The 25,655-nt window shown below is 42.0% G+C and overlaps 3 protein-coding genes across 3 annotated transcripts; 1 reads left to right on the plus strand and 2 right to left on the minus strand.

Moving 5' to 3' along the window:
• Nucleotides 1-3,449: 3,449 nt before the first annotated feature.
• LOC139222856 (uncharacterized) lies at nucleotides 3,450-8,847 on the plus strand. Its single transcript, XM_070854747.1, has 2 exons — nucleotides 3,450-3,492; nucleotides 7,206-8,847. Exon 2 carries the CDS (start codon nucleotides 7,218-7,220, stop codon nucleotides 8,508-8,510), a length of 1,293 nt encoding a protein of 430 aa, XP_070710848.1. The 5' UTR covers nucleotides 3,450-3,492; nucleotides 7,206-7,217; the 3' UTR covers nucleotides 8,511-8,847.
• Nucleotides 8,848-9,950: 1,103 nt separating this feature from the next.
• On the minus strand, nucleotides 9,951-18,136 carry tmem185 (transmembrane protein 185). Its single transcript, XM_070855098.1, has 7 exons — nucleotides 17,939-18,136; nucleotides 16,835-17,011; nucleotides 15,928-16,135; nucleotides 15,303-15,386; nucleotides 14,898-15,074; nucleotides 13,883-14,006; nucleotides 9,951-12,905 (listed from the first exon to the last, which is right to left on the minus strand). Exons 1-7 carry the CDS (start codon nucleotides 17,974-17,976, stop codon nucleotides 12,655-12,657), a joined length of 1,059 nt encoding a protein of 352 aa, XP_070711199.1. The 5' UTR covers nucleotides 17,977-18,136; the 3' UTR covers nucleotides 9,951-12,654.
• Nucleotides 18,137-19,229: 1,093 nt separating this feature from the next.
• On the minus strand, nucleotides 19,230-23,481 carry LOC139222988 (myelin-oligodendrocyte glycoprotein-like). Its single transcript, XM_070854909.1, has 6 exons — nucleotides 23,444-23,481; nucleotides 22,508-22,635; nucleotides 21,217-21,594; nucleotides 20,956-21,048; nucleotides 20,132-20,244; nucleotides 19,230-20,014 (listed from the first exon to the last, which is right to left on the minus strand). Exons 2-6 carry the CDS (start codon nucleotides 22,596-22,598, stop codon nucleotides 19,991-19,993), a joined length of 699 nt encoding a protein of 232 aa, XP_070711010.1. The 5' UTR covers nucleotides 22,599-22,635; nucleotides 23,444-23,481; the 3' UTR covers nucleotides 19,230-19,990.
• Between the last annotated feature and the right edge of the window lie 2,174 nt (nucleotides 23,482-25,655).

The following is a 25,655-nucleotide window of genomic DNA, read 5'->3' on the forward strand; positions in this document are numbered from 1 at the left end:
GAGAGAGAAAGAGAGATAAAAGGAAATATGTGAATTGCGACAACACATAACTGAAATGCGTTGGGTATCTGACTGCATGCAGAGAAGGATGTGACCCATGCAGGCAGCAAGCAGACGTGTTGAGACAGACAAACCTGATAAAACAATGTGAACGCCAAACTACACCTGATGGTCCAACTGAACTGAAGAGAAAAGCATGGTGAGCAGATTAAAGTCATTTTTGAGTAAACACTAAAATAAGGTGGAGAATTTGCCCGAACTGAAGTCGCTGCGGTTTTCAACTCCCACCGCCAGAAGAGCTTCTCACAGATCCCAGGGGAGGTTGGAGATATTGAGTCTGAGTGGACCATGTTCTCCACCTACATTGTCGAAGTTGTGGTCGTAAGATCTCTGGTGCCTGTTGTGGCGGCAACCACCGAACCTGGTGGTGGACACCGGAAGTAAGGGATGCCGTCAAGCTGAAGAAGGAGTCCTACCGGGCCTTGTTGGCTCATGGAACTCCTGAGGCAGCTGACGGGTACCGGCAGGCCAAGCGTGCTGCAGCTCGGGCGGTAGCGGAGGCAAAAACTTGGGCCTGGGAGGAGTTCGGGAAGGCCATGGAGGAGGACTACCGGTTGGCCTCGAGGAAATTCTGGCAAACCATCTGGCGCCTCAGGAGGGGGAAGCAGGACTCCACCAACACTGTTTACAGTGCGGTTGGGGAGCTGTTGACCTCGACTGGGGATGTTGTTGGGTGGGGGAAGGAATACTTTGAGGACCTCCTCAATCCCACCACCAGGTCTTCCATTGAGGAGGCACAGGCTGGGGACTCAGAAGTGGACTCGTCCATCACCCAAGCCGAAGTCACCAAGGTGGTCAGAAAGCTCCTCTGTGGCAGGGCACCGGGGGTGGACGAGATCTGCCCTGAATACCTCAAGTCTCTGGATGTGCAGGGACTGTCTTGGTTGACACGTCTCGACCGATAGTCGAACCTCAGATTCAGGAGGAACAATGCGGGTTCCGTCCTGGTCGCGGAACACTGGACCAGCTCCACACTCTCCATCGGGTGCTCAAGGGTTCATGGGAGTTCGCCCAGCCAGTCCACATGTGCTTTGTGGACTTGGAGAAGGCATTCGACCATGTCCCTCGTGGCATCTTGTGAGGGGTGCTTCGGGAGTATGGGGTCCGGGGCCCTTTGTTAAGGGCTGTCCGGTCCCTGTACGACCGGAGTAGGAGTCTGGTTCGTATTGCCAGCAGTAAATCAAACCTTTTCCCGGTGCATGTTGGACTCCGGCAGGGCTGCCCTTTGTCACCGGTTCTGTTCATTATTTTTATTGACAGAATTTCTAGGCACAGCCAGGGGCTGGAGGGGGTCCGGTTTGGAGACCTCATGATAGCATCTCTGCTTTTTGTGGATGATGTTGTCATGTTGGCTTCATCGAGCCGAGACCTCCATGGTGCGCTGGGGCGGTTTGCAGCCAAGTGTGAAGCGGCTGGGATGAGAATCAGCACCTCCAAGTCCGAGGCCATGGTTCTCGACCGGAAAAAGGTGGTTTGCCCTCTCCAGGTCAGTGGAGAGTCCTTGCCTCAAATGGAGGAGTTCAAGTATCTCGGGGTCTTGTTCACGAGTGGGGGAAAGATGGAGCGAGAGACCGACAGGCGGATCTGTGCAGCGGCCGTTGTATCGGTCCGTTGTGGTGAAGAGGGAGCTGAACCAAAAGGCAAAGCTCTCGATTTACCGGTCGATCTACGTTCCTACCCTCACCTATGGTCAAGAGCTTTGGGTCATGACCGAAAGAACGAGATCAGGGATACAAGCGGCTGAAATGAGTTTCCTCCGCAGGGTGGCTGGGCGCACCCTTAGAGATAGGGTGAGGAGCTCAGCCATCCGGGAGGGGCTCAGACCAATACCAATAAATAAGTGTGTAGTGTCTGATATGTGTCTGTAGTGAGTATAAATATGAATGTAGTGTTTGGTATGTGCCTTTAGGGCATATGATGTTGGTAGTGGTCAGTGTTTCTCTGTTTTGGATCTGTGATCGATTATCTGGAGACAGAGAGACTGGGAATTGCTTGACCTGGGCAGTGGAGATCTGACCTTTGCTCCCCCTTACTAGATACTGGGGGATGGTGTCCTTCTAATATATCCATGTACCCCTAAAACAAAGAATAGAACTGTTATATGGATGAAAACCAGATGTTGGGATGTATGGTCAAAGGGGGTATAAGAAGTGACCAGAGAGGTGGCTCGAGGAAGACGAGGACAGAGAGACAGCAGATTCAGCCGGGGGTTACACTGTCTGTTCCTAGAATTGGCTGAACGTCTTCCCAGGCTTCCATGGTGCCTGTTAGACAACTGACCTTTTTGCAATAAACCTATTTTATTCACTAAGTCTTTGTCAGCGGAAGTTTCCTTTCATCAACTGCATATCATCATCATCAGAGAAGATACGACAAGTGCAGATTCAAATTAGGCACTTTTCTGTACAAAACATGCAGAAAATCCCAGTGGAGCATGAAACTCACAGACTGAATACAGTGTCTTATTTAAAACTCATATTGTTCTCTTCTTTCTCCTCTACTATCCTCTCTCCAGTCCACAGCTGAAATGGCAAATCAAAGGAGACTCTTCACACTGTCACTCGCACTACACATATTAAACTCTCCTACTTGGACCCACACAAAAACATCAGAAAGAGGGATGTGTTTTGAGCAGAAAAGTAGTTTTTACACAAAACTTGTTTTGTTGGAAAAATGTCCTGAATAAACATTAGTCGGTAGGATCGGTAGGATCCAGCCAAATGATCCTCTTCCGCCACTCCCTCAGCATCTGCTTTGGGGTCCCACAGGACGCCAGCTGCTCTGGATAATCTACAGGAAATTTGAGACTATTCTTCACCAGAGAAATATTTGTTTTTTCTTATTCTATCCTCTAACATTTATTGAAATATGTAGATAGTAGACAAGTAGATAGACTTGAGTTAAAGAATTGATAAACTGTGATTTGACATGGTAGCTCATGGCACAAGCATAATACATTATAAGCATGCTGTGAGCTGTTTTATTATTGTTTTGATAGTTTAACCATTATTAAATAGATTAAAATGTTTATAAAAATGAAGGAAGACAAGTCCACAATGAATTGAATGCAGTCTAAAAAAAAAAGCGAGACTATTTCCCAGAAACCTAGTCTTTAGAACTGAAAGTGAACGAAGAATTGCTGAATTTGTTGTTGTTGCCATAAAACTCAATGTTCTGTCAGTCATTAAGGAGTTAACTATCAGAGCACACATTCAACTCTCTGTAGAAGAAGAATGATCAACATAACTTTTCTACGTCCGTATCAACCTTTTTTCTCACGATCATAAAGGCTTCTCCAGTGCCAGGCAAGAGTAGTTTCACTTCCAAGAAATGAGCAAAGATCTGAGGGGCGTTTCTCTCTCAGACACTCAGCAACAACATATCAGAGGGGTCCCAACATATCATATTCAGAGGAGCAGACACGTTTCCATTGTAAGTACACAATCTTAACTTTGTTAAATAATTTAAAATGATTTCTACGAGTCCATCTTTTGCTTTTTAGTTGATTTTTATAAAGCATTTGACTGTCAGGAGACAAGTTTGTGCTGGTATGGGAGTGAAATAAGGCTGCTTTTTTAGACACAAGGTTCAGTTTGAAGTTGAATATATACACTACTCACAAAAAGTTAGGGATATTCGGCTTTTAGGTGAAATTTCAGGATGAACCACCACCAATACATTTCCTGCTTCAGTTAGAATTGGTATTTAAACAGTCCTCCTCATCCTGCTGTTCACATTCTGACATCATGAGACCAAGACGACACCTAACTATTGATCAGCAGCACCTCAACACTGGAGGCTTCAAACAGGTCCTCAGACAGAAGTGTCCACTGAGCTTAGAGGGTCACAGAGTGTCATCAGGAGGTTGGAACAGTGATACAGAGAGACTGGAAGAGTCACAGAAAGGAGAGGAGTGGACGTCCTTTGGCCACATCCCAATTTTACATTTACCCTCCACTGTTGTTAGATTTTCTTTCAACAAATTGTTTAAGATGAAGAAACTACCATTGCATGCTTCTACTTAAATGCCCTACTTTCATGATATAATATCACTGTAGCATTAACTTTTTACATTTTCCATAAATTTCACCTGAAAGTCGAATATCCCTAACTTTTTGTGAACCCTGTATATATATAAATAAGTAGTCTTGTAGTTGTTGTCAGAATCAGAATTCTTTTATTGTCATTGTGCAAGAAGCACAACGAAATTGAAATGAGAAACAGCAGCTCTCATGGACAGTGCAAACAACGGAAGGTGCAAAATACAGAATAGTGCAAAAGAACGACGGAATAAACTTTAGTGCAAAAACTGTACTGGGGGGGTATTAACATTGGATTTTGAAGAAAAAAAGGTATGTTCAAAGAATATATATAAGAAAATATATACAAAAATATAAATAGGTTCACATTTCTTGGGTTGGTTGTATTTTGGTGTTTTGTATTGTTCAGGTTGTATTGTTGTTATTTAGGGCAATGACAGCTCTGGGGTAGAAGCTGTTCTTTAGTCTGTTGGTGCTAGACTTTATTGCCCTGAAACGTCTGCCTGAGGGAAGGAGTTGGAAGAGGTAGTGTCCGGGGTGTGAGGAGTCCCTGATGATGCTGTGGGCTCTCCTGAGGCAGTGGGTGCTGTAGATGTCCTCCAGAGATGGAAGAGGGCAGCCAGTCAGTCTCTGGGCGGTGTTTATGACCCTCTGGAGCTGCTTCCTCTCTGCTGCAGTGCAGCTGGAGAACCACAGCGAGATGCCGTGGCTCAGCACCGACTCCACCGAGCAGCGGTAGAAGGACACCAAGAGCTCAGATCTTAGGTTGTTCTTCCTGAGAATCCTCCGGAAGTAGAGTCTCTGTTGGGCCTTCTTCAGGATCGCTGTAGAGTTAGCAGTCCAGGTCAGGTTTTCACCGATGTAGGTGCCCTGGAACCTGAAGTCTGGCACCATCTCCACCCTGTCCCCGTTTATGGTGATGGGCTGAATGTCCGGTTTACACCTCCTGAAGTCGACAATCAGTTCCTTCGACTTGGAGGTGTTCAGGATGAGGTTGTTGGTGGTGCACCAGACTGACAGTCGCTCCACCTCCACCCTGTAAGCTGTCTCGTCTCCTCCGGAGATGAGACCCACCACCGTGGTGTCATCCGCGAACTTGATGATGGTGTTGTTCGGGTGGGTGGAGGTGCAGTTGTGGGTGTAGAGGGTGTAGAGTAGGGGGCTTAGCACACAGCCCTGTGGGGAGCCGGCGCTGGTGCTCAGTGCTGAGGACAGGTGGGGTCCTACTCTCACCCTCTGGGAGCGGTCCGTCAGGAAGTCCATGACCCAACAGCAGATGTTGTGGGACAGACCCAGGTCCCCCAGCTTGCTCACCAGTCTGCTCGGAATGATGGTGTTAAAAGCCGAACTGAAGTCCAGGAAGAGCAGCCTCGCGTAGCTCCCTCGCTGTTCCACATGAGTCAGCGTGGTGTGCAGAGCAGTGGCGATGGCGTCCTCCGTAGACCGGTTGGCTCTGTAGGCAAACTGGTGGGGGTCGAGTGTGGGTGGCAGGAATGAGGTGATGTGACTCCGTACCAGTTTCTCGAAGCACTTCATTATGATGGGGGTGAGTGCCACTGGCCGGTAGTCGTTGAGGCTGCTGATGCTGTTCTTTTTTGGCAGAGGGATGATGGTGGAGGACTTTAAGCAGGGTGGGATGGAGCACTGGGTGAGGGACTGGTTGAAGATGCTGGTGAAAACCCCAGCTAGCTGGTCAGCGCAGTCCTTCAGCACCCTCCCCGTCACATCGTCAGGTCGATGTGTTGTTACGAAATACTAACATTGTTTATTATAAAAACTGTCTGATACTGTTAAGATGGGAAATTGAGTTTCAACAAAAAAGAAGAATAAGGGAATCTCAAACTTTTATTTTTCTAAAAGTGCACACTTTATCTTAAGATGCACGCTTTTTCTCTCTATTGTGATCTCTATGTTTGAATACAGCTCTTACTTCAGGCTACTTGAAGTGTAGAAAAGAGCATTGATTCTTGAGGAAACGTCCTCAAACCTCTGAGCGCCCATGCACTAAACATTGCTACTCACTGACTGCCCTACCTCTCCAGGGGACACAAGCTACAAAGACAGCAAGATAAGAAATAAAAGCAAGAAGCTTAAGCATAAATGCTGCCATGTTTTGACACTCACAGTCTGTATTCCCTGAGATATTTGCCAAAGCAAAGGTTCCTTTACGCGGTGGGTTCAAATAAGGACGTGTAAATAAAATGCATATGTGACAGGAGCTGGTGTTTTTGTCCTCAAGCAGGGCAAAGTTATCTTTCATGCATTTCATTACATATTATTAAAGTGCGGATTGTAAAGCTTTAAAATCATGTGTCATACACAGAAAACAGTCCAAGACGATATGCTTTTTGAATGATGGCACCACTAAAATCAAGGAGCACAATAAAATCCACTCTCACAGGCAGTTAATGGGCTGCAACAACAGCTGGTTAACTCCATCCCCAACTACTCCCTCACTTCACTACTTATTATTATCTGTGATTGGGGAGGTTACCCTCACAAACTTACAGGACTGACATGTTTAAATTGTGTCTTAAACAAAACTAAGTAAACACTAGCAAATGAATCAAAAGATGCCAGGCAAACTTCACTGTCATCATGCACCCAAAACCTGGCTACTTTGCTTTAGTGACCCTAAAAGTATTGTTAATCATATTGTGGGAGAACTGGGAGGCTTAACTCTCAATAAAAAAACATAGACATACACATTGACTGGATAAAGCTTGACAGACATTTCTTTACCAAAATATTTCCTCATTTCCGCTCTCCTCGCATGATTTTCTTGTAAGAGTTGTGGAATAGTTTTTTTTGGTAACTTGGTTATGGTCAGTAAAAGTCAGAGCTCAAAACTGCTTGACTGATGCTGCTTATTTCTCCGTCATACTTTACACCTCAATTAGAAAAAATAAAATTGTGATTTGAAGAAGGCACAATTTCAAGCATGCATCACTTATGGTGAGTCCAACAGAAAGAAAAAAGGCACCAATAAATAAGTGCAGGATAAAATGAGGCACTTTTCTGTACAAAACATGTAGAAAATCCCAGTGGAGTCTTATTTAACTCTCATATTGTTCTCTTCTTTTTCCTCTCCTATCCTCTCCCCAGTCCAAACCTGAAATGGCAAATCAAAGGAGACTCTTCACACTGTCACTCACTTGGATCCTATTCTTCTCACCATGGCCCATCTCTGGACAAATGCACTTCAGCCACCTTGGGACAAAATGCTCTGGCGACTGTCAGGTTCATGGCACCGAGTACCAGTGCACAGTACTCAAGACAGACGGCACAGTAGCACTGCAATACTGCTCGCCTAAGAAGAACGTGGACTACCGCGGATACGAGTGCATTGACTGCTGTCAGAAGCATGGCTATGGCTACTACTGGTGTCAAACAGCGGCAAACTGGGGATACTGTGGAGATGTGGTAGAGGACTCACTGCATTACGCCTCCGAGTATGATGTTCCGTGTTATGATGGCTGTGAAAAGCGAGGTTCTGAGTCCAACTGGTGCCACACCAACATGGGGTGGGATTACTGCTCAACAAGAAAGAATGTTGCTTCTAAAGGCCAAGTCTGTCACAGTGATTATCCCTGTGACAAAAGTGGACAAAAGTTCTTCTGGTGTTACTTGGAGGGAGGAGGCTGGGACTACTGTGGACGAGTGGAGCCAAAGGCAATGATTCATCAAACTTATGAGCTCAAAGAATGCATTGATGAATGTCAGTATGATAAGTCTAAAGAATACTTCTGGTGCCACACTCAAAATGGCTGGGACTACTGCTCACCTCTACCAGACGTCACCTACAAAGGTGAGGACTGTCGCCCAGATCACAAGTGTGAAACCCATGGCTACAGCTACAACTGGTGCTTCACAAAAGACAGCTATGGTTACTGTGGAGTTATCCTTCCTGGAGAATGCAGGTATTCTGAGCCACGGCGCAGCAAACGGCAGCCCAATAGAAAACCTAACGCAAGACAGGTGATCTGTACTAAGGAGGACAACAACCAGAGAAGAGTGACCACTTTCACAGCAGAAGATGCTCAGCGACAGATATTAGAACCTAACAATAGGTTACGCACCGAAGCATTAGATTTAATAAACCAGTGGGACAACCAGGGCTTAGGCAACCAGGGCAGATCCAACTTGATCACATCAGATAACCTTCGCATTGACCTACAGGGATTGATTAACAGGAATAATCAGCAGTATTACAACCTGCAGATCCAGTGGAACGTGCCACGCCGTAGCGGACAATCCACCACTCTGGCACAGATTATAGTTCCTCTTGACACTTCAGCTGAGTACATGCGTGAGGCCTTCATGGAGAGTTTACAGCGCCGGGCCAGAATTGTCTTGGAAGTAACTGAAACTACAATGCCAGGCCGAAATGTTTGTAGGCGACGTAACTGACATACCTGTAGTGTGTTGACCTCAAACACGTGGCGCCATAATTAACATGTCATGTGTCAGGTTAATGTTTGAGTGTAAACTGCATTTAATACAACAATAGCTAGTTGGCCGCTTGTCTGTTATTGACCACATATACACAGCTGTGTTCCCTTTCCTATAGTCTAGGAAGGTTTTTGCAAAATCCTGTTTAAACCAATCAATTAGTTATCTGCCATTTTGATTTTATCATTCATGTATTCATTTATGTTTATCCTTAATCATTTATGCATGTTGGGTTTTACTTTCATTTATGCAGTACTTGGTGCATAGAAGTCATCAATAAAGCCTTGTTAAAGAATCTGTTGTGGTGGTTTGTGTGCATAAAGAAATTGGTGGTTGGTTCAGCTGATACAGTGGTGCAGTGACACTCGTGTGTCTGAGACAGAGAAAGAGAGATAAAGGGAACTATGTGAATTGCGACAACACATAATTGAAATGCATTGGGTATCTGAATGCTATTTCAACTGTCACCCATTAATAAACAAAACATTTCGGATTATGCATCAATACCCCCAATTTAGTTAAAGACTGAATACACAGTTTGCAAAGGTTAATTGTGGTTTAAGTTTCACTGTGATGTGTTTGGAAGATTTTGATCAATAAAGTTGAGAAGATATACACTTAATGTATCAAGAATAAATCACATTATCACAATCATTTCATGAGAAGAGGTAAAAAACGTTTTATTCCAACTTTATGGGCAACGGTGTGTATTATAGTCTGTAAAATGTCTTCAGAGGATGATGAGCTGCACAGGTTTTGGAATTCACACACTATCGGGCCATCTAACAACATCAACCGTCACAGCGGTAGCACTAGGGTTGTTGACAGCTGACTGGAAGAGGTAGGTACTTTTGCATTCATTGCGCTGTAAATTATATAAATACAGTCACACTATACTGAATTGAATAAAGTTGCATGTTGTTTCCCAAATGTGGGAATCTCGACTGCAAAATTTCTGGTAGTGGGCGACTGCGTTCGCACTCTCCCCTGATCGTCATGTCAAAGAGAAGCAAGGTAGCAGGTAAGACCAAAGTCTATAAAATAAAAGAGAGAGAGAAAGAGAGAGGACACCTTTAGCACTATTTATTCATAAAAAGTTTCAAAGGACCATCATGTGCTTTTGCACATTTTAGCTCAATCTAGACACCATGTAAATATCACATCATAGCTAACCAGTTTACCAAAAAATACACCATATAATAAATATAAAATATAAAAATGTATTAGTTAGCTATTTAGCTAGCTAACTTGTTTAAGTTGTGATCACCATGATTAATATCAAGTGTGCATCAATGTTTGTCCAACTTGCAGTGTTAGGAGATAATGCAGGACAGACACTCCCTCCACACACCCACCATGCAATGACAGAGCGACGAAGACAAACTGAAAGTAGACTTGATGTTTATTGGGACAATTTGCTCAAATCATTTTCATATCATCCTTGAAATGAATAGAAACAAGTAGATGTCTGGGCTGTAAAAAAAAAAAAATAAAATAAAAATGGGCATGGTCATCAAAAATATAGAGAAATTCAAGAATCTAATTAATCACCAATGTCCCATTCTGATACATTTATTCACTTATGCTCACTTTGCAGAAGCTGGAATGAGGCTTACAACCCTGCATAGGAAATTCACAGCAGCCACCAATTACTGTGAGTATTTCTTCATATTCTCTGTAAAGCATGTCAAGTATTTCTTGTCAAGCTGAAGCTGAGAAAAAATAACTGAAGCAATGAAAGTCAGATTTTAGTGTCACAGAATCCCTCCCTCTCATGTGGGTATAATTCAGCTAATTATCAAAGAGGCAGAGATGCTGATTTATAGCATCAACAGACCACAATTCAGTGCAGGAACTCTTGCAGCTCACGGGTGGAACTTCTCGTTTTAATTCTAAATTAAATACATGGACAAAACAGCGGAGGCCTCTGGTGAGTACTGGGAATCCATCAGCTGTCACCAGAGGAAAACCGGGTCGCTCTTCTTGCAGCATCAAGGGAGAATAATAAGTAAATCAGACCAATTTAATGGAAAAAAAGACAATATGTAGAAAAGGAAATGTACACACAGCATGATGGGCACTCCAGCAATCAGGTTGTCCAACAAAATAAGAGATGAGGGTGATTGTTTTTTGAGGAAACCTGATACTGTGCACAGGCTAACAGGCAGTCACAGGAATCAGGTGAGGATAAAAGAGGATTTGAAATTAGTTGAAGCCAATTTGTGTCGGATTTCTGCACACATATCAAAGCTGCAGGCAAAACACGGCCCCAAAATACACCATCTATTACTGGGACTGTCTAAAACTGTATTTATTTAATTACATGTTGAGGTGAACATTTTGGACAAACCAAAAAGTCAAATGAGAATCTTATTCAGTGGACACCAACTTGTTTGAGGCCGTCTTGATTAAAACAGTAACTCTTGATCATTTGCACAGATGATACCCCAAGTTACAAACATACAGAAGTGAATTATTGTTTGTAAATGCTGTTTTTTTTTTTGTTTCCTTTTTTCCAGATCTGCCTCTATAACCTTTAACCCTGCCGTCTCCACTCTGGTCCCTAACTTAACAACTTCTGTTATTTACAAAAAAAAAAAAAAAAAAAAAATAGGAATACAAAAGAAAAGTGACAGGTCCGACTCGTCTTGGAACAGGTAAAACAAAGTGCCATTTCCATTGTTCTCTTTCTAAAAGAAAGGGTTCCGATTTTTTTTCAGATCCATCTTAAAACAATCCTCTTGTGGTATATGTGCGTTAGAAGAATCCCTGTAACATTTCTTCTGTGAAGAGATCAATTTCTGACTCTAGTGTAAGAGATGGGAGACAAAATCCAAAGTTTCTTGCTGTGTTAAGCTAACAAGAGGCGTCAGCAGTCTAATGTAGACAAACACAGTTGCTATTTTCAGAGATTAATCTTTTTATTTGGGCTGAAACCTTCTGGTCAATCGGTCTGTTGATACGGTGTCGGCCGCCCAAATTCTCTGGTGTCACTTCCACTGAGGAAAAAAGCCTTCTTCATCCAGTATTATGTCTTTATTGTGCTGCGAAACTGTAATTCACTACTAGTGGAGGACTGGCACTGGATTGCTTATCAGCTTTGTAGTTAAATATTCATCTGCTTTATTGGTAAGTACTATTTCAGTTGACCAATATTTTCTTTGGTTGACTACTGCCCTACTTTTTAGGAGAAAATTCCCTCTTTGTGTTACAATATTCCACACGGCTTCATGTGCAAACACTGTCTGCTAAAACACCCAAGGGTGAAATCATACTTACAAGGCTAAAGACCTTTGGCTGCACTTTTGAATGGATTTTTAAACATAAGAACTGTGGATCTTGTCCCCCCCCATCTCTTAAATAGTAATCCAGTTAAGTAGGGATCACTCCACAGCCAGCATGGCCACGAGGAGTGCTCACAGCTAACTCTTTCAGTATACATGTGTGTGTGAGACGGACCTGAAAAACAACTGGAACTCTTCCTTTAACCCCACCCGACTTGTTTTCTCCATGTGCATGGTCATAAGTGAGAACAGGAGCGATATGGGTACACTGATCCCAAATTCAAGCTAGAGAGTCTTCCCCCCTGGTCCCCATCACGAAGCAAGACAAGCGCCGTCTTTGATTCAGACACTCTTCAAACCTAAAGCAAAGATCTACTGTTACAGAGTCAAATATTCAAGTCCACGCGGATCCAGCTCTTCTGTTTTGTCTCATCTGAGACACTTCGGTTGTCAGTTTCCCCAAAAATCTCCATCCTCACAGTGGATAAAATTGGGAGGAAGCAACACGGTCAAACTTCACCTACAGGTGAAAACAAAGTCATTTTGTTTGGCTCCACGATTCAATCCTCGACTGAGTCAGGCAGGGGATTCTTTACTTCGAAACAGCCGGTGAAACCAATGTGAGGATTCTGGATCCATTAATTATCCACCACGCTTTTGGCTATGATGCATCACCCGTGCCAGCTATGCTGATGCAGAGTTTAGGTGAGGGGACCAAATCCTTCAGGACAGCAGATAAAAACCAAACCGTGTCGTCTGCTGTTTCGGCTTCATGATTTGAACGCCTCAGTACAGCAGTCCCCGCCGCTTGGGTACAGTTAGTCGGGCATGTCGATGCACAGTTTAGGTGGTGGGACGAAGTATTTCCCAGGGCTCTGCGTGATCACCACGCCCGTTTTCTTGTGGAACATGGGGGCGATCTTCGGTGGCGGCTCGGGGACCGGCAGATCCTCGGTCGCCTCCGGGTCCTCGCTGCGTTGGAGATCGTACGACACGTTCCCGTACTCTCGCAGGAAGGGGAGGAGCTCCAACAGGAAGTGGCAGAAGTCCTTACGGATGCCGAACCACCCTGTGGGAACATCAAGGTAACAATGAAGTCAATAAATTAACAAGTTAAATGGCGGTACTTTTTTTTCTTAAATAATCAAATAATTAGTTGTCATTCTTAAGAAAATGTCACCATTTGCTGACTTTGCCCTATAAAATGTGAGGAATTACTGTTTTTCTTTGTCGTACCTGAGAGTGAACTGAATATCTGGGGTTTATACTGTTAACCAGACACAAAAAAAAGATCAACTAGTTTAAAAGAAAATCATTTTGACAATCATGTAACTTGCATGTAATCATGCAAAACTGAGAAATTGCTGCTTTTTCCTCTTTTCAGTGATATTACACTGATTATCTTCAGAAGACGTCAGCTTGCACTAAAGGAACCTGAAAAGAGCATTTTTCACTTTTACAGACTAATGAATGTAGATCAATTAACAATAAATAATTGTTAATTGGTACCCTAGCACTGACAGAGGAAGTATAAATGACTAAAAGCTGAAGAGTTGTGAAACATTGGCAGCTTCAGATATTCTTCAAAAGAATATTCCTTCATCAGTCCCACAGTGGGATTTTTCTGTAGATGGCAGGATTTAACAAAAAGCTATGATATGGGACAGTTATACAAAAAGCATTAAAAGGCCAAAGGAAAAATCGGAGACGCAGCCGTTATCATTTCCACCCTCAAACTGGAGCACCTTACCTACAGATATCAGGGAAACTAGCTCACTAAATATTTCTAAATCATGACTGTTTTGTACTTTACATCGAACTATGCACCGCCATTCTTCCATAGAGGTTTTTATTTTACTTGCTTTTACGATTTTCACTTTATTAGTTTTATTTTCAATTAGTTTCATCTTCCATTTTATATAATTAATTCTACTTTGATCTCTTTATGCGCTACATTTCATTTAGAGAAGTGTAACACAAATGGCGTCTCATAAAGTAATATTATTTTTATTAATATTATTCTCAGTACTGGCTTTGAATACTCACAGTGGTTCCCTCCCTTCTGACCAAACGTGGTGGCCATGAGTGTGAGCAGGGAGAGCCAGAGCGGGACAAACACACACACGTAGCTCAGGCTGTTGTGGCCGTCCAGCTTGTGCACCAGAAGGATCTGAAGAGACGCATGAATGTTGAATACAAGTCAGAGGCTGTCACAGTAGCAGAGAACATATTTGTGCAATGATGTGTATATAAATATATATATGCACACACATATGTGTATGTGTAAAATGTCGTGGTGTTACACAGGGTTTTCTAGATGCATTAAATGATTCAAGACAATAGAGGCTTTAAGCTCCAGAAATATGAGACCCCTCAAATGAAACCGGATTATTGTAGCTGCAAAAATTAATTTACAATTCATTAAAAACCTTTACATGCAAATAGATCTATTTTTTTCTGATAAAACACAAAAGGAAATGAACATTTGAGCTTCTATTTTTTTGATGACGCTCATGTCTTGTATTAGACCGAGCCGTCTGGTCTGCATATTATGTTACTCTGACATGCTGTATGCAGCTCAAACTGATTTTTAAAAGGGTTGCACACAGTTTGGGCCAGCAGAGGGCAGGCGAATCCAACTGTCCTGCTGAATTTAGTGAGACGCTACAAAGGGGATTATTTAATTGGTGTGTCTGGACTTTAAAGATAGTCAAACTGATTTTAAAGAAAGAAAATGTCATTTTAGTTTTGACAAAATGTCTAAAATGTTGCTGTGAAGACATGTAGCAGTGTATTCACTACAGATATGCATTTCAAACAAGACTATAGTTACAAACTATTCCGTTTTTTATGATCCATTCTTTCTTTTATTAATCCATTCTATTTATTAAAATTAATTGTTTTGCAGAGGTTTGATTATATAAAATTCAATACATCAAATGTTAAGCGGTGTTAACTATTTTAACCTTACAAGAGACGTTTCTATAAAAGTGTGCTCAGATATTTAACGGTGTAACTGAGAATGCAGAACAATAACTACGTATGAGAAGTTAAAACTCACCTCAAAGGTGAGAAGGGGCACGACAATGGTCATCCAGCTGATTGCCATAGTGATGTGAGTTCGCCGTTGCTCGGCAATGATGTCAATGGAGCGGAGGAAGAGGACGGACCAGATGATGTAGTAGAGGACAACAAGGCACAGGAAGGACATCAGGATCCATAGTGGGACACACACTACCTGCAGCACACACACACACACACACACACACACACACAGGTATGATTAACGAAGACGAAGGGTAAGACTTAATAGTTGTATGTGGAAATGTGGACAATATCCTCAATAGTGGCCTTAGATTTCAGCACACAGCTAAGGAATCAGTCAGGTAGCATCCCATACTGTGAAAGCACGAAAGCAAACAGACAACAGCTGACGTCTGATCTATTTTGGGTCGGTGTAACTCACCAGCCAAGGCCAGCTGATGATCCTGTCCAGCCTCAGAGCGATGAAGATGAACTGAAGAATGTTAACTGAACACAACACCTCCAGCTGAGGAGAGCAAGAGGCGAGACAAGAGCTCAGCACCGTCCCCATCTCTGACAACAGCAGCAGTCGTGATCATTTTCTCTCACAAATACTTAGAAAAATATATAAAGAAATGCAATTTAAACGAGCATCTCTCCTTGGAGTTTTTGAAAGTATCATCCACACATGGACGGGGAAACAGGCGTCTAACTGCTCACTTTGTGACATGTTGTCTTGCATCAGGAACAAGCTGGATTACGGTCTATTGTGACTAGTGCATCATACACTGCCGTATTGTAATGGGTGGCTTTTGTTGCAAATTAATCTCCCCACAAGCACAAAAAAAAAAACATTTCATGAAAACACACTGTGTGCTGCAACATATTAAAATACTCACCTCCTACTGTTAACTGTTCTCATATACAGGCAGCGTTCATACTGACAGAGTGCTTCTTTTTGAACCTTCTCCGACCACAGACCAACAGTTACATGTGTTCAGCTGTGGGTTTGTATTGATCTCCTGCTCTGATCTCTGCGTGTCCTCACAAGCCATCGGCTTCCTTACCTCGAGGGAGCGGTCGTGTCTAAAACCCCAGACGCAAGCTGCTACAGAGACGGGCGACACGAAGAAGAGGGGCATGAAGACGAGGAGCCAGAAGTAGTTCCCTCTCGCCACACGGTCACACACCAACACCTCGAACATCAGCAACAGGACGTGGAGCCCCACTGCGATCAGCATGGCTTTGAACTCCACACACGTCTCCCCTTCAGCCCTAAGAGAGAATAAACAAAAGTTAACACATTAGAAAATGACTCCATGACTACACTGATGATATTTAGTGGGTAGGGCGGTGGCTCTATAGCACCGTATGTGGTAATGGTGGTTTTAGCTTCTTTTTAAAAAAGGAATTCAGCATAACTACTTACTTTATCCTGATTTTAAAGCTACATAAATAAGCTTTAAATGTTAGCTGTTAGGAGGTGTTGCCGTGGGTTACCACCTGCGGCTCTGATCAAGATAATAACATGGAGGCTCCTGAGCAGGTGATCACAGCTGCAGAGGCAATTCTACTCAGAGCCTCTCACTGAAAGGAGGTCAATATAACAGCTCACATATTGTTGCTTCTTGTCAAAGATTACACAATGTTAAATAGACAGGCCTCCATGTGTTTCACAGCCACTAATATCCGCCTTAAGTCCTGCGTCTCTGTCTGTCGACTAAAACCGGCAAGCATGCAGCCAAGCACCAGCCTGTCAGCGTGCACATCAGTAGCACCAGTCACATACTAAGAGTGCTGTGCAGCCACTGAACGCCCCGCTGGAGACGCACTCTTGTTAGCGTGCACATCAGCAATCCCACGTCATTTTTTTTTGGAGCATCGGTAGCCATAATGAGAATAAACCACAGTCACTCCATTGCAGCCTGAGTGCCGACCATTCGGCCACAAGCATCCATGTGCGAGACAGCCTACCTGTACTGGGGGTTATGCGCCCAGACTCCAGTTCCCACAGAGGCCCCAATGATGACCAACAGCTTCCACAGCCATATCGGGGTGAACACGGCCCAGTAGCTCCACTGGATGACTCCATCCAGCCTCAAGGACAGCAGCACGGAGAACAGCAGGAGGCAGGAGTAGATCAGGAACTTACTGCAACAGGGCACAGACAGAGAAACCTCTGACAGATGACACCAATGTAAGGTGCATTCAGGTACCTTTGTGAGTGCCTTCCTATTTAGAGTTTTGACAGTTAAGAGACATTGAAGGCAACTCTCATTAAGTCAATAAAGATTTTTCTTTGAAACAATGTAAAAAAAAAAAGATGGGATGTGAGTAAGTGAAATACCCATGCTTGTAGGTGAAGACATATAAAAACAGGAAAATGCAAATATTTTCGAAAACGATGAAAAAGATCTTGGGAAAACTGGCCTTAGTGGGATGGGGATGGTATAATGTGAGAGTCAAAACTGCTAATAATCCCAACCTGCAGTAACAGAATGACTGTCATTAGATTGACTTTTGCTGCTTTATCATTGTTAGAACCGATAGTTAGTGTATTTAGTACAACTTTTGGCTGATTTTGGTAGTCGGCCTCCATCACAGCCCAGACTACCATGACGTGCCTTACTTTTTTTTTTTTTTTTGCAAAGTATTTCCCACTTTTTAATATCTGAAGCCTTGAGCCCTGCATGTTGAGGGGCCTGTAAGGATCATTGAGAAGCCATAGCTGCATGTGTTACTTTTAAAAAAAACCCTGTCTCACCAGTGTGATTGCTTGCAGTTGACTAAACAGCTGCAGTAAAGATAATTGGAAATCAAGTCCAAATAGCTTCTACTAGCAAATCCCCTTCGTTACCTTAGCTAGCATGTTAGCCAGGCCTTGTGTAGCCTGTTGCCTTCTTTTCGTGATTCCTCCTGCAGTCAGTTACATTAAATCTAAAGATGATCTGTTCAGCAACCAGAAATAGGTGTATATAATATTCACATGTATGGAAAACACACGATTTCTGCATGTTATCGCCCGGAAGCGCCACAAACAGACAGTTAGCTTAAATGCTAGGTCGTAGCTAACGTTACCTGGGATTGAAGTCCTGAAAGAGTCCCCGTAAATTCATGGTGTTGCCAAACAAAAGGGGCTGGTTAGCTAGACAACATTAGTTTCCCGTGTCGTTAGCTAGTTCACCGCCCAATCTGTGTGCTACACATTGTAGTTTCGGTGGTAAACGAGCTTTTTGGTCGGGCTTCATTACAGCGTTTCCTCGCCCGTGTGTTTTGTTTTTGACATCGGAAATCACGTGATTCACGAAAGTAGCCGAACCGTTTCCGGGAAAATGACGTCAGCAAAGGGTGAGCGACTAATATAATATAATATAATATATTTTTTTCTTTTTTAGATTATTTGTGTCTGTGACTACTACTCTTTGAAAATGAAAATTTAGCTTTTCATTATTGAAGGGCAAAGCAAATGTACCAGGTGAGTCACTGTGTAAATCATCATTTTGTTGCTTATTCTATTTCTTTGTATTATTGTTTATCTTGCCCCTGCCTCTGTTGCTGCTGTAATATGTGAATTTCCATACATATTACTGGAGTATACTTACATAAACATAGTATGAATATAGTTTATTTAAAGGCATAACCCATATTTATACATGAATATGAATTATATAGATAATAGTAATGAATTCAGTCTTGATGTTGATATACATGATGTTGATGTTGTGCATGGGATATACAGGCTACTGTTTCACATTATGCACCACGGTAAGTTGGCCTGACAAAAATAGTTGATGGGAGCTTTGAACATTGACTTCCAACAGAAAAATTTGCATCTCGTCATCTCGTTTCTTCTGTGTGAGCGAGTTTAGGGGAAGAGAAACTAACTTCTGTGAGAGAGTGAGAATAGATACGGCTTGTCTATATGTAAATTAGGTGCGTAGTCTGCAGGTGTTTTTACTATGAACTTTCCACACGTCAGCTCAACCTAACAACAAGCCTTTTGAGCAGTCTGTCCACACAGATACTCTCTAAATTTGCAAGTTTATTTGCTCAAATGTTCTAAGTTTCCAGATGAGACAGGTTCTTCCCCAGCAGATGACTACTTACATAAACAACCAGAGGCAGAAAAACAATCTTGTTGTTATACTTCTGAATACGGAGAAAAAAAAAAACTTTCCAACTTTTCCTTTTTGTTTTAGTTTGAAAATACTCTCACAGTAACAAAAGATTTCATAAAAGCACTGGGGAATGTTTTTTTTCTGCATTAGGATCCAACCAGAAAACCAGCATCAGTGTTGGGACTTGATTTAATCCATTTAATCCAAGAAATGAATTAAGGTTAAACTGAGAACCTAATCCTTAAAGCATAATTTAAAAAGATGAGCAAACTTATTGAGCAGTGTAACACAGCAGGTGGTTTTTAAACATGTAATAATCAAATGCATGCTATAACTATACAGATCATTTCTGCGCACACAGCACAGAAACATCACAACAGCATTTAAAGTGCAAAGGCAGTTTAATCTTTCATTACAGAGGCAACAATCAACCACATAAAAGACCAGCTTTTATTGGAAGATTTTTAAAAGTAAAGTATAACAATAAAATAAATAAAATATAACACTATGCATCTAAATCCAAGGCAAAGAGTTCATGTTCCCACATTCACGAGCTTCAGATAAACTGTTGATAATGAAAAATAAACCCAATGGGATTAGATTGCACTGCTACACATTCTCATCTTTTTAATTCACGAATTTCACATATACACAACAGCTACATTCAGAAAAATGTGCAGTGAAAGACTTTTAAAAACTTACACAGCCTGTAAATGACCGGCACCCAGACACTTTGCATTTGAACTTGAGTACAGAATAAATAAGTGGGTGTGCATTAAGGAAACATCTGCAGGCAAAGAGAGATAAAGTATTCAAAAGACCTTTGCCTCCAATGCAAAGCTATGTAAATCCAGATGAAATGCTTCTCTGTGTTTGCACAGCTATCCGGAGAGCAAATTGTTCAAATGATGGCTCTCTCTCATTTCCTGCTTAAACTCTCCAGATGTCCACTCTCAACTTGAAGGATTTTCAGGCGGTGGTCCGTCTCTTTCCACGCTATAAAAGCAGACAACTAGACTGTCGGTACCTTTATAAGCTGGGGGGACAGCACAAAGAAAAAAATGAATAAATTAACCGTTTCCAGGCAAATATTATATGTTTTGTTCCCTTTATTTTCCAGAATTTGACCATTAGGAAAATACATCTTACGTACTCCTCGTTTTGGACACTTTAGTATCAAATATGCTACGACGGCAACAGCCAGGATCCCCAGAACGACACAGGGAAGCACAACTGGGATCAGTCTGCTCAAACTGGACCAACTACCTGACAGGAACAAGCACAAAGACAGGAGATGGATGTGAGCCAGAGTCAAGTCTGATCAAAATAAAGCACCAACATTCATGTGGCAGTCAAAGTGTGTTTTTTGGACCTCACTCTAACAAAGACCCAGTCAGCTCGCTGATGCTTTTTGAATTTCTGGCTTCATCTGAGCATCGAATTTGTTTCTTTTGCTTTGGGTTGCATGTGTTCTTGAACTTTCATTGTCTGTAGTGTTCAATCTTGTCTTTCTTCTGCCTTAGTAACCACTTCACCACCTGCGATTTTTCCAGAAAATGTTGATTTCACACTCGAATTATGAAACAATACTGCAAATGAGTTAGAATCCTAAGATTTCACAGGTGCTGGTTACTAGTGGTGGAAGAGCAACACCTGTTGAGCTGCTATCTTTTTTAATTGTACACATATTTTTGCAACAGCAATCTGATTTCATAGTGCACAAAATGTGTTTCACAATAAAAGCCTCTCGTGTTTCGCTAGGTGAACGCTTTTAATGTGAAGCAGTGGGAAATGTGGGGGTTGTATAGCAGATTACACCGGATTACATGCATGCATCATTTCCTGTGAATCTCTTATGTGTGTGCAGCAATTTTAAACCAGCGCTGGAAGGGCAGACTGGCTATTGCCGAAAAATTGTCAACCAGAAATTGTAAATATAACTTTTTCTCTCCTCACAGACGTTTAGTAACTTCTCACCTTTGGTATCTGTCTCATCCCTGGAATCAGGAGTTTGAAGACTAATGGTTTGCAGCGGCGTCTCTGTTGTCCAGGTTTTAGAAACATTTGACTCTGGAAAAACATATTTAACAACAAAAGCAACATAAGTTGTCGACAAAAATGATCCTCGTTCTTGAAAGATGTCACTGATCTTCTATGTATGTTGTATTTTGGCATCATATACACAAGACAAAATGTTGAGTTGAGTAAATAATCTTATCAATAATCACAAAAACTCACCAATGACAAGATGAACAATTGAAAACGGCACTGGGCTCTTTAACTTTGGGATAAAACATTTGTATCTTCCTGCATCTGCAAGCGTCACATTTAGGATCTTGAGTGAAATGATGCCTCGCCTCAGTCCAGATGTGGACAGCGTCGTCCTCCTCATGTACGAGGAGATCTTCATGTCCACGACCTCACGTCTGTCCCGGTAAAGGTGCACATAGTCGACCCGGCTCAGACGGTCGTCGGGGTCAGGCTGAAGGTCGGGCTTCGACCACTCCACCGTCAGTCTCGCCACGTCCAGCGGAGGATCCACGCGGCACGGCAAGATGATGTCGTCACCTGGAGAAGCCGTGATTGGCTGAAGTGAACCAATTACCTGAGGCTGACCTGAGAAATGAAGGATAGATTTAAAACGTGCTTTGATCAAAAAAAAAATCAAGTATCAGCTCCACTATTGTTAGTCTGAAACTTTCCACAAAGTCATGGCCAGTTTCCAGCAGAATACTGTTAACTTTACCACAGTGGAGCTAAACAGCCAGTTCTTTTTGTCAGATTACAGCTGTAACTCACATGATTGATTGTCTTCCAATCGTTTTCATTCGATTAATCTTTTACAAAAATGTCACAATCCCAGTTTCTCAGAATCCAAGGTGACGCATTTAGATTTATTTATTTTTGTCAGACCAGCGGTCCAAAACCCAAAGTTATTCAGTTGAAGATGATATAAAACAGAAAAAAGCCAAACATCAGACACACTGGTCAGAGTATGGGTGGAATTTAATTCTTAATAAATGACTCAGTCAGTTAATGAATTATAAAAACAGACCCCAAATAACAGTTTGTCGATTCATCAACTATATTGAATGATTTCAAATATTAGAAACCAGTCACGTCCCACTACATATGTGGACCTCTGTATGCTTTTTATCCTCAATATACAGTGACATTCATTTGAACTAAAATCTGCATGCACATCTCTCATTCTTGTCAGATGATGTTCTGAATTTCTGCTTGTGAATAGAGAGAAATGGTCTGTTGATATATGGTATGAAGCAAATTAAACTAAAGTCCCATTCAACCTGAATCCAGCCAGTTTGTATCTATAATAATCATTATGTGTAAACTGAGGAGATTAATCTGCCAATTATGGGTTAATTAGAGTTAAATGGTGCAGAGCTGAGAGCTGAAGGATCCCTGACAGATGATGGGGTACATTTACGTGACATCAAGTTTAAATCACAGCTTATTTTCACTGAAAACCGCAAACAAACACTAGAACAGAGAAAAGGCACGAGTTTACCTTCAACAGGTGACAGGAAAACCAGCAAACAGGTGACACAGAGGATCACAGGAGGGAGTGAAAGACCGTAATCGAGCTGCTCCAGGTCCATTTTAGTTCCAGACAGACGGCTGATAGCGACAGCAGCTCTGCGGACGATTTTACAGACTGTTGGAGCCACTACCTCACCTCCTCCCGGAAACGTTGCATAAACACAGACACGTGATTTCTCTTTCGGTAAAAACACACCAAATTTTCCTTTTGCTCCCCTGAGTCGAAGGGGAATAAATACAGTTTTCCATTTTCATTTACCTTTAACTGTAAGTGCGCCTCTACAAAAGTCCACCGTGCGTTTCTATTGTCCTCCCTCTTTAATATTCCCTTTCCTCTTGTTGTTTGCATGGGATGGAATATATCCTGTTATCTCTGGATTCTTCCTTTATTCTAGCTCTGCTCTCAGTGATTCTATGAGCCAGCTTCTCTCCACAGGCCATCAGACTCTTAAATAAATCCATATAGCTGTGAACCACACTGTGCATTATCACCTCTGCAGCCCAGAAATACTTGAATATTTTTGCACATTATATTTGCACTATCCTTTTTTAAATTATTCTCCTGTACATTGCCTTCTTTTTTTTAAAATATAGATTTATAATAGTAATAAATATAATAATTTTTTTTGTCTATGTGGAGGGAAACGAGCAAAGTAAGAATTTCACTGCTCAGTGTCTCCACCGTGTTCTTACTGTGCACATGATAAACAAACCATAGCCATAGAGTAGTTTCACTGCCATAAATAGCAATAAAAAACATTTGACTAGAGAATCGCTTTCCTTTCCACTGATCTCCAGCAGCCTGTGACCTGATCTCACTTATAAAAGGCTGTGGACATTTTGATTCTAAATATTTATATTATATTACACTATATATTTTTAAATGCAGACAAAGAAGGCTTACCTTTTAAAGCTGGAGGGCAGCAGGGACACATGCTGCTGATGATGATTATAAGAGCTTTTAACTCTCATCGTGGATCAAATTCCACCTTAAAGGACTTCAGTCGAGCAGGATTCACATTTTAAGCCTTTCATGCATGAATTATGATCCTTACCTCAGTCACCAAGTGTTTTTTTTCAATCAATCAATCGATCCATATGTTTCTTAGCTACAAGGGTTTCTTCTTATAGAAAAAAAAATGAGCAACCTGGTGTTTCTGGCTGTCTGTCGGCCATCTTGGTTTCACTCTTTTTTTTTTTTTGCCACTTGCAGTGGCACTGAGTATCAGTGTGATGTGATGAGATGATGCAGCAGCTTCACTGTGGTGGCTGATGTGCAGCTGTGCCATCAAAACTCATGCACATGCAAGAAGGCAGGCTTTTGAATCGCTGCACACCTGACCTGAGTGACCTCTCTGCAGGAAAGGGTTAATTACACATTGTTGCATCTGTGTGTATTTTCCTGTTTTAGTTTAGTGCTTTAGAGCTGAGTGTAGGTTTTTAACGCTGTGGGTGGAAAAGCAGCCTAGATTTCTTTGCCTTATTCAATGACTACTATATTTACTGTTATTAGGTCAGGTAAAGTGAAAAAAACATGTTTTTCCCATAAAATTTAACCAGTTTCAGTCAAATTTCCCATTTCTTCACTCCTCACTACACTTCTCTCATGTCATGATCACAAGGTGTTTTTTTCAAGTCATGACTCACACAAAAATAACGTTAGGATTTTAGTGGTGACTGTGACTCATCCATCTTTTTATGACTCTGTGGTGGCGTCTGCAGTCCTCTATGCAGTGGTCTGCTGGGGAGGAGGGACAGAAAGAGACTGAACAGGCTGGTCAGGAGGGCCGCTTCTGTCCTGGACTGCTCCCTGGACTCCATAGAGGAGGTGGGTGAGAGGAGGACACTAACAAAACTCAAGTCCATCATGGACAACCCCTCTCACCCCCTGCATGAGACTGTGGGGGCCCTCAGCAGCTCTTTCAGCAGCAGGCTGAGGCACCCACTCTGCAAGAAGGAACGCTACCGCAGGTCATTTCTCCCATCAGCCATCAGACTCTATAACAGCAGCATCACTGGCTGATGTTAATATACTGCCTACCATCCATGCCATTCCATTCCTGTCTACAGTGTAAATATCCTATGGTGTAAATATTTATTTCATTTCATCACAATCCATATATTTATATTTATATTTATATTTATATTTGCTATTTTTTTGTCTTTTCTATTGCTTTGTTTCTTTCACTCTCCCTGTTTATATTGTTGCTGCTGTAACAAGAAAATTTCCCCCTATGGGGGATAAAATAAAGAAAGTCTAAGTCTAAGTCTATCTGTCGAATTAAAAGCGTCACACCCTGTGAGGTACGCTGCTAAACCAGGGTAACTAATCTTTAATAATATAATCATCATAAAGCAATAAAACTCGTCAAACTCTGGCTGAACTTTATTCTTGTGTCCCACAATTCTTCCAAATTAAAAGTCCCTCAATAGAGAAGTCCTCTGACATGTAATTTGTCATGTCTCACAACTCCCCAGAAAACAGGAAGAGGAAGTATCTGGTTTCTGGCGTGTGTTTATGTGTCATTGGTCACATTATTGTTGTCACCTTTAAACTATTTGCATGTCATGGTGGCATCAGGTGATTCATTAGTCTTTACTTTATTTTTAGCTATTCTAAAGGCCTCAGGTGTAAAGAAAACAATGTGTGTGATATCATGTCTGAGCTGATACTTTTGAAAATTCCCAACTTGAAAATGGACTAATTCCCCCTGGGGCCTCGGGGGACTGCCCTCTTTGCTTTAGTGCAACAATAAACATGCATTTTCTGTTTCTGTTTTCTGACCTCCATTAAAAAGGTAATACAGTTAGGTACTGAAAATATATAAGCACCCTCCCTGTGGTCTGAACAGACAACAGACTTGTGCACATAGATTCAAAGTGGGCCTGCAGCATTTGAGGATATTCTGGCAATGGATGGACCAAAAGGTTCTCCTGCAGGATTTCTTTCCCCACATAAACAGCATGCTTTTTTTTTTTTTTTTTTAAATTTAGAAGCAGATTAAACACTCCTGAACTCCTGCTGATGTGTTTCAAAACATCAGGTTAAAGAAAGTAAAACATCTGTGGTTTTAAAAATGTAGCGCTGACACACATCCACCACAAATGAGGTCTAC

This window comes from Pempheris klunzingeri, chromosome 23 (genome assembly GCF_042242105.1).
Source record: "Pempheris klunzingeri isolate RE-2024b chromosome 23, fPemKlu1.hap1, whole genome shotgun sequence".
Lineage (NCBI taxonomy): Eukaryota > Metazoa > Chordata > Actinopteri > Acropomatiformes > Pempheridae > Pempheris > Pempheris klunzingeri.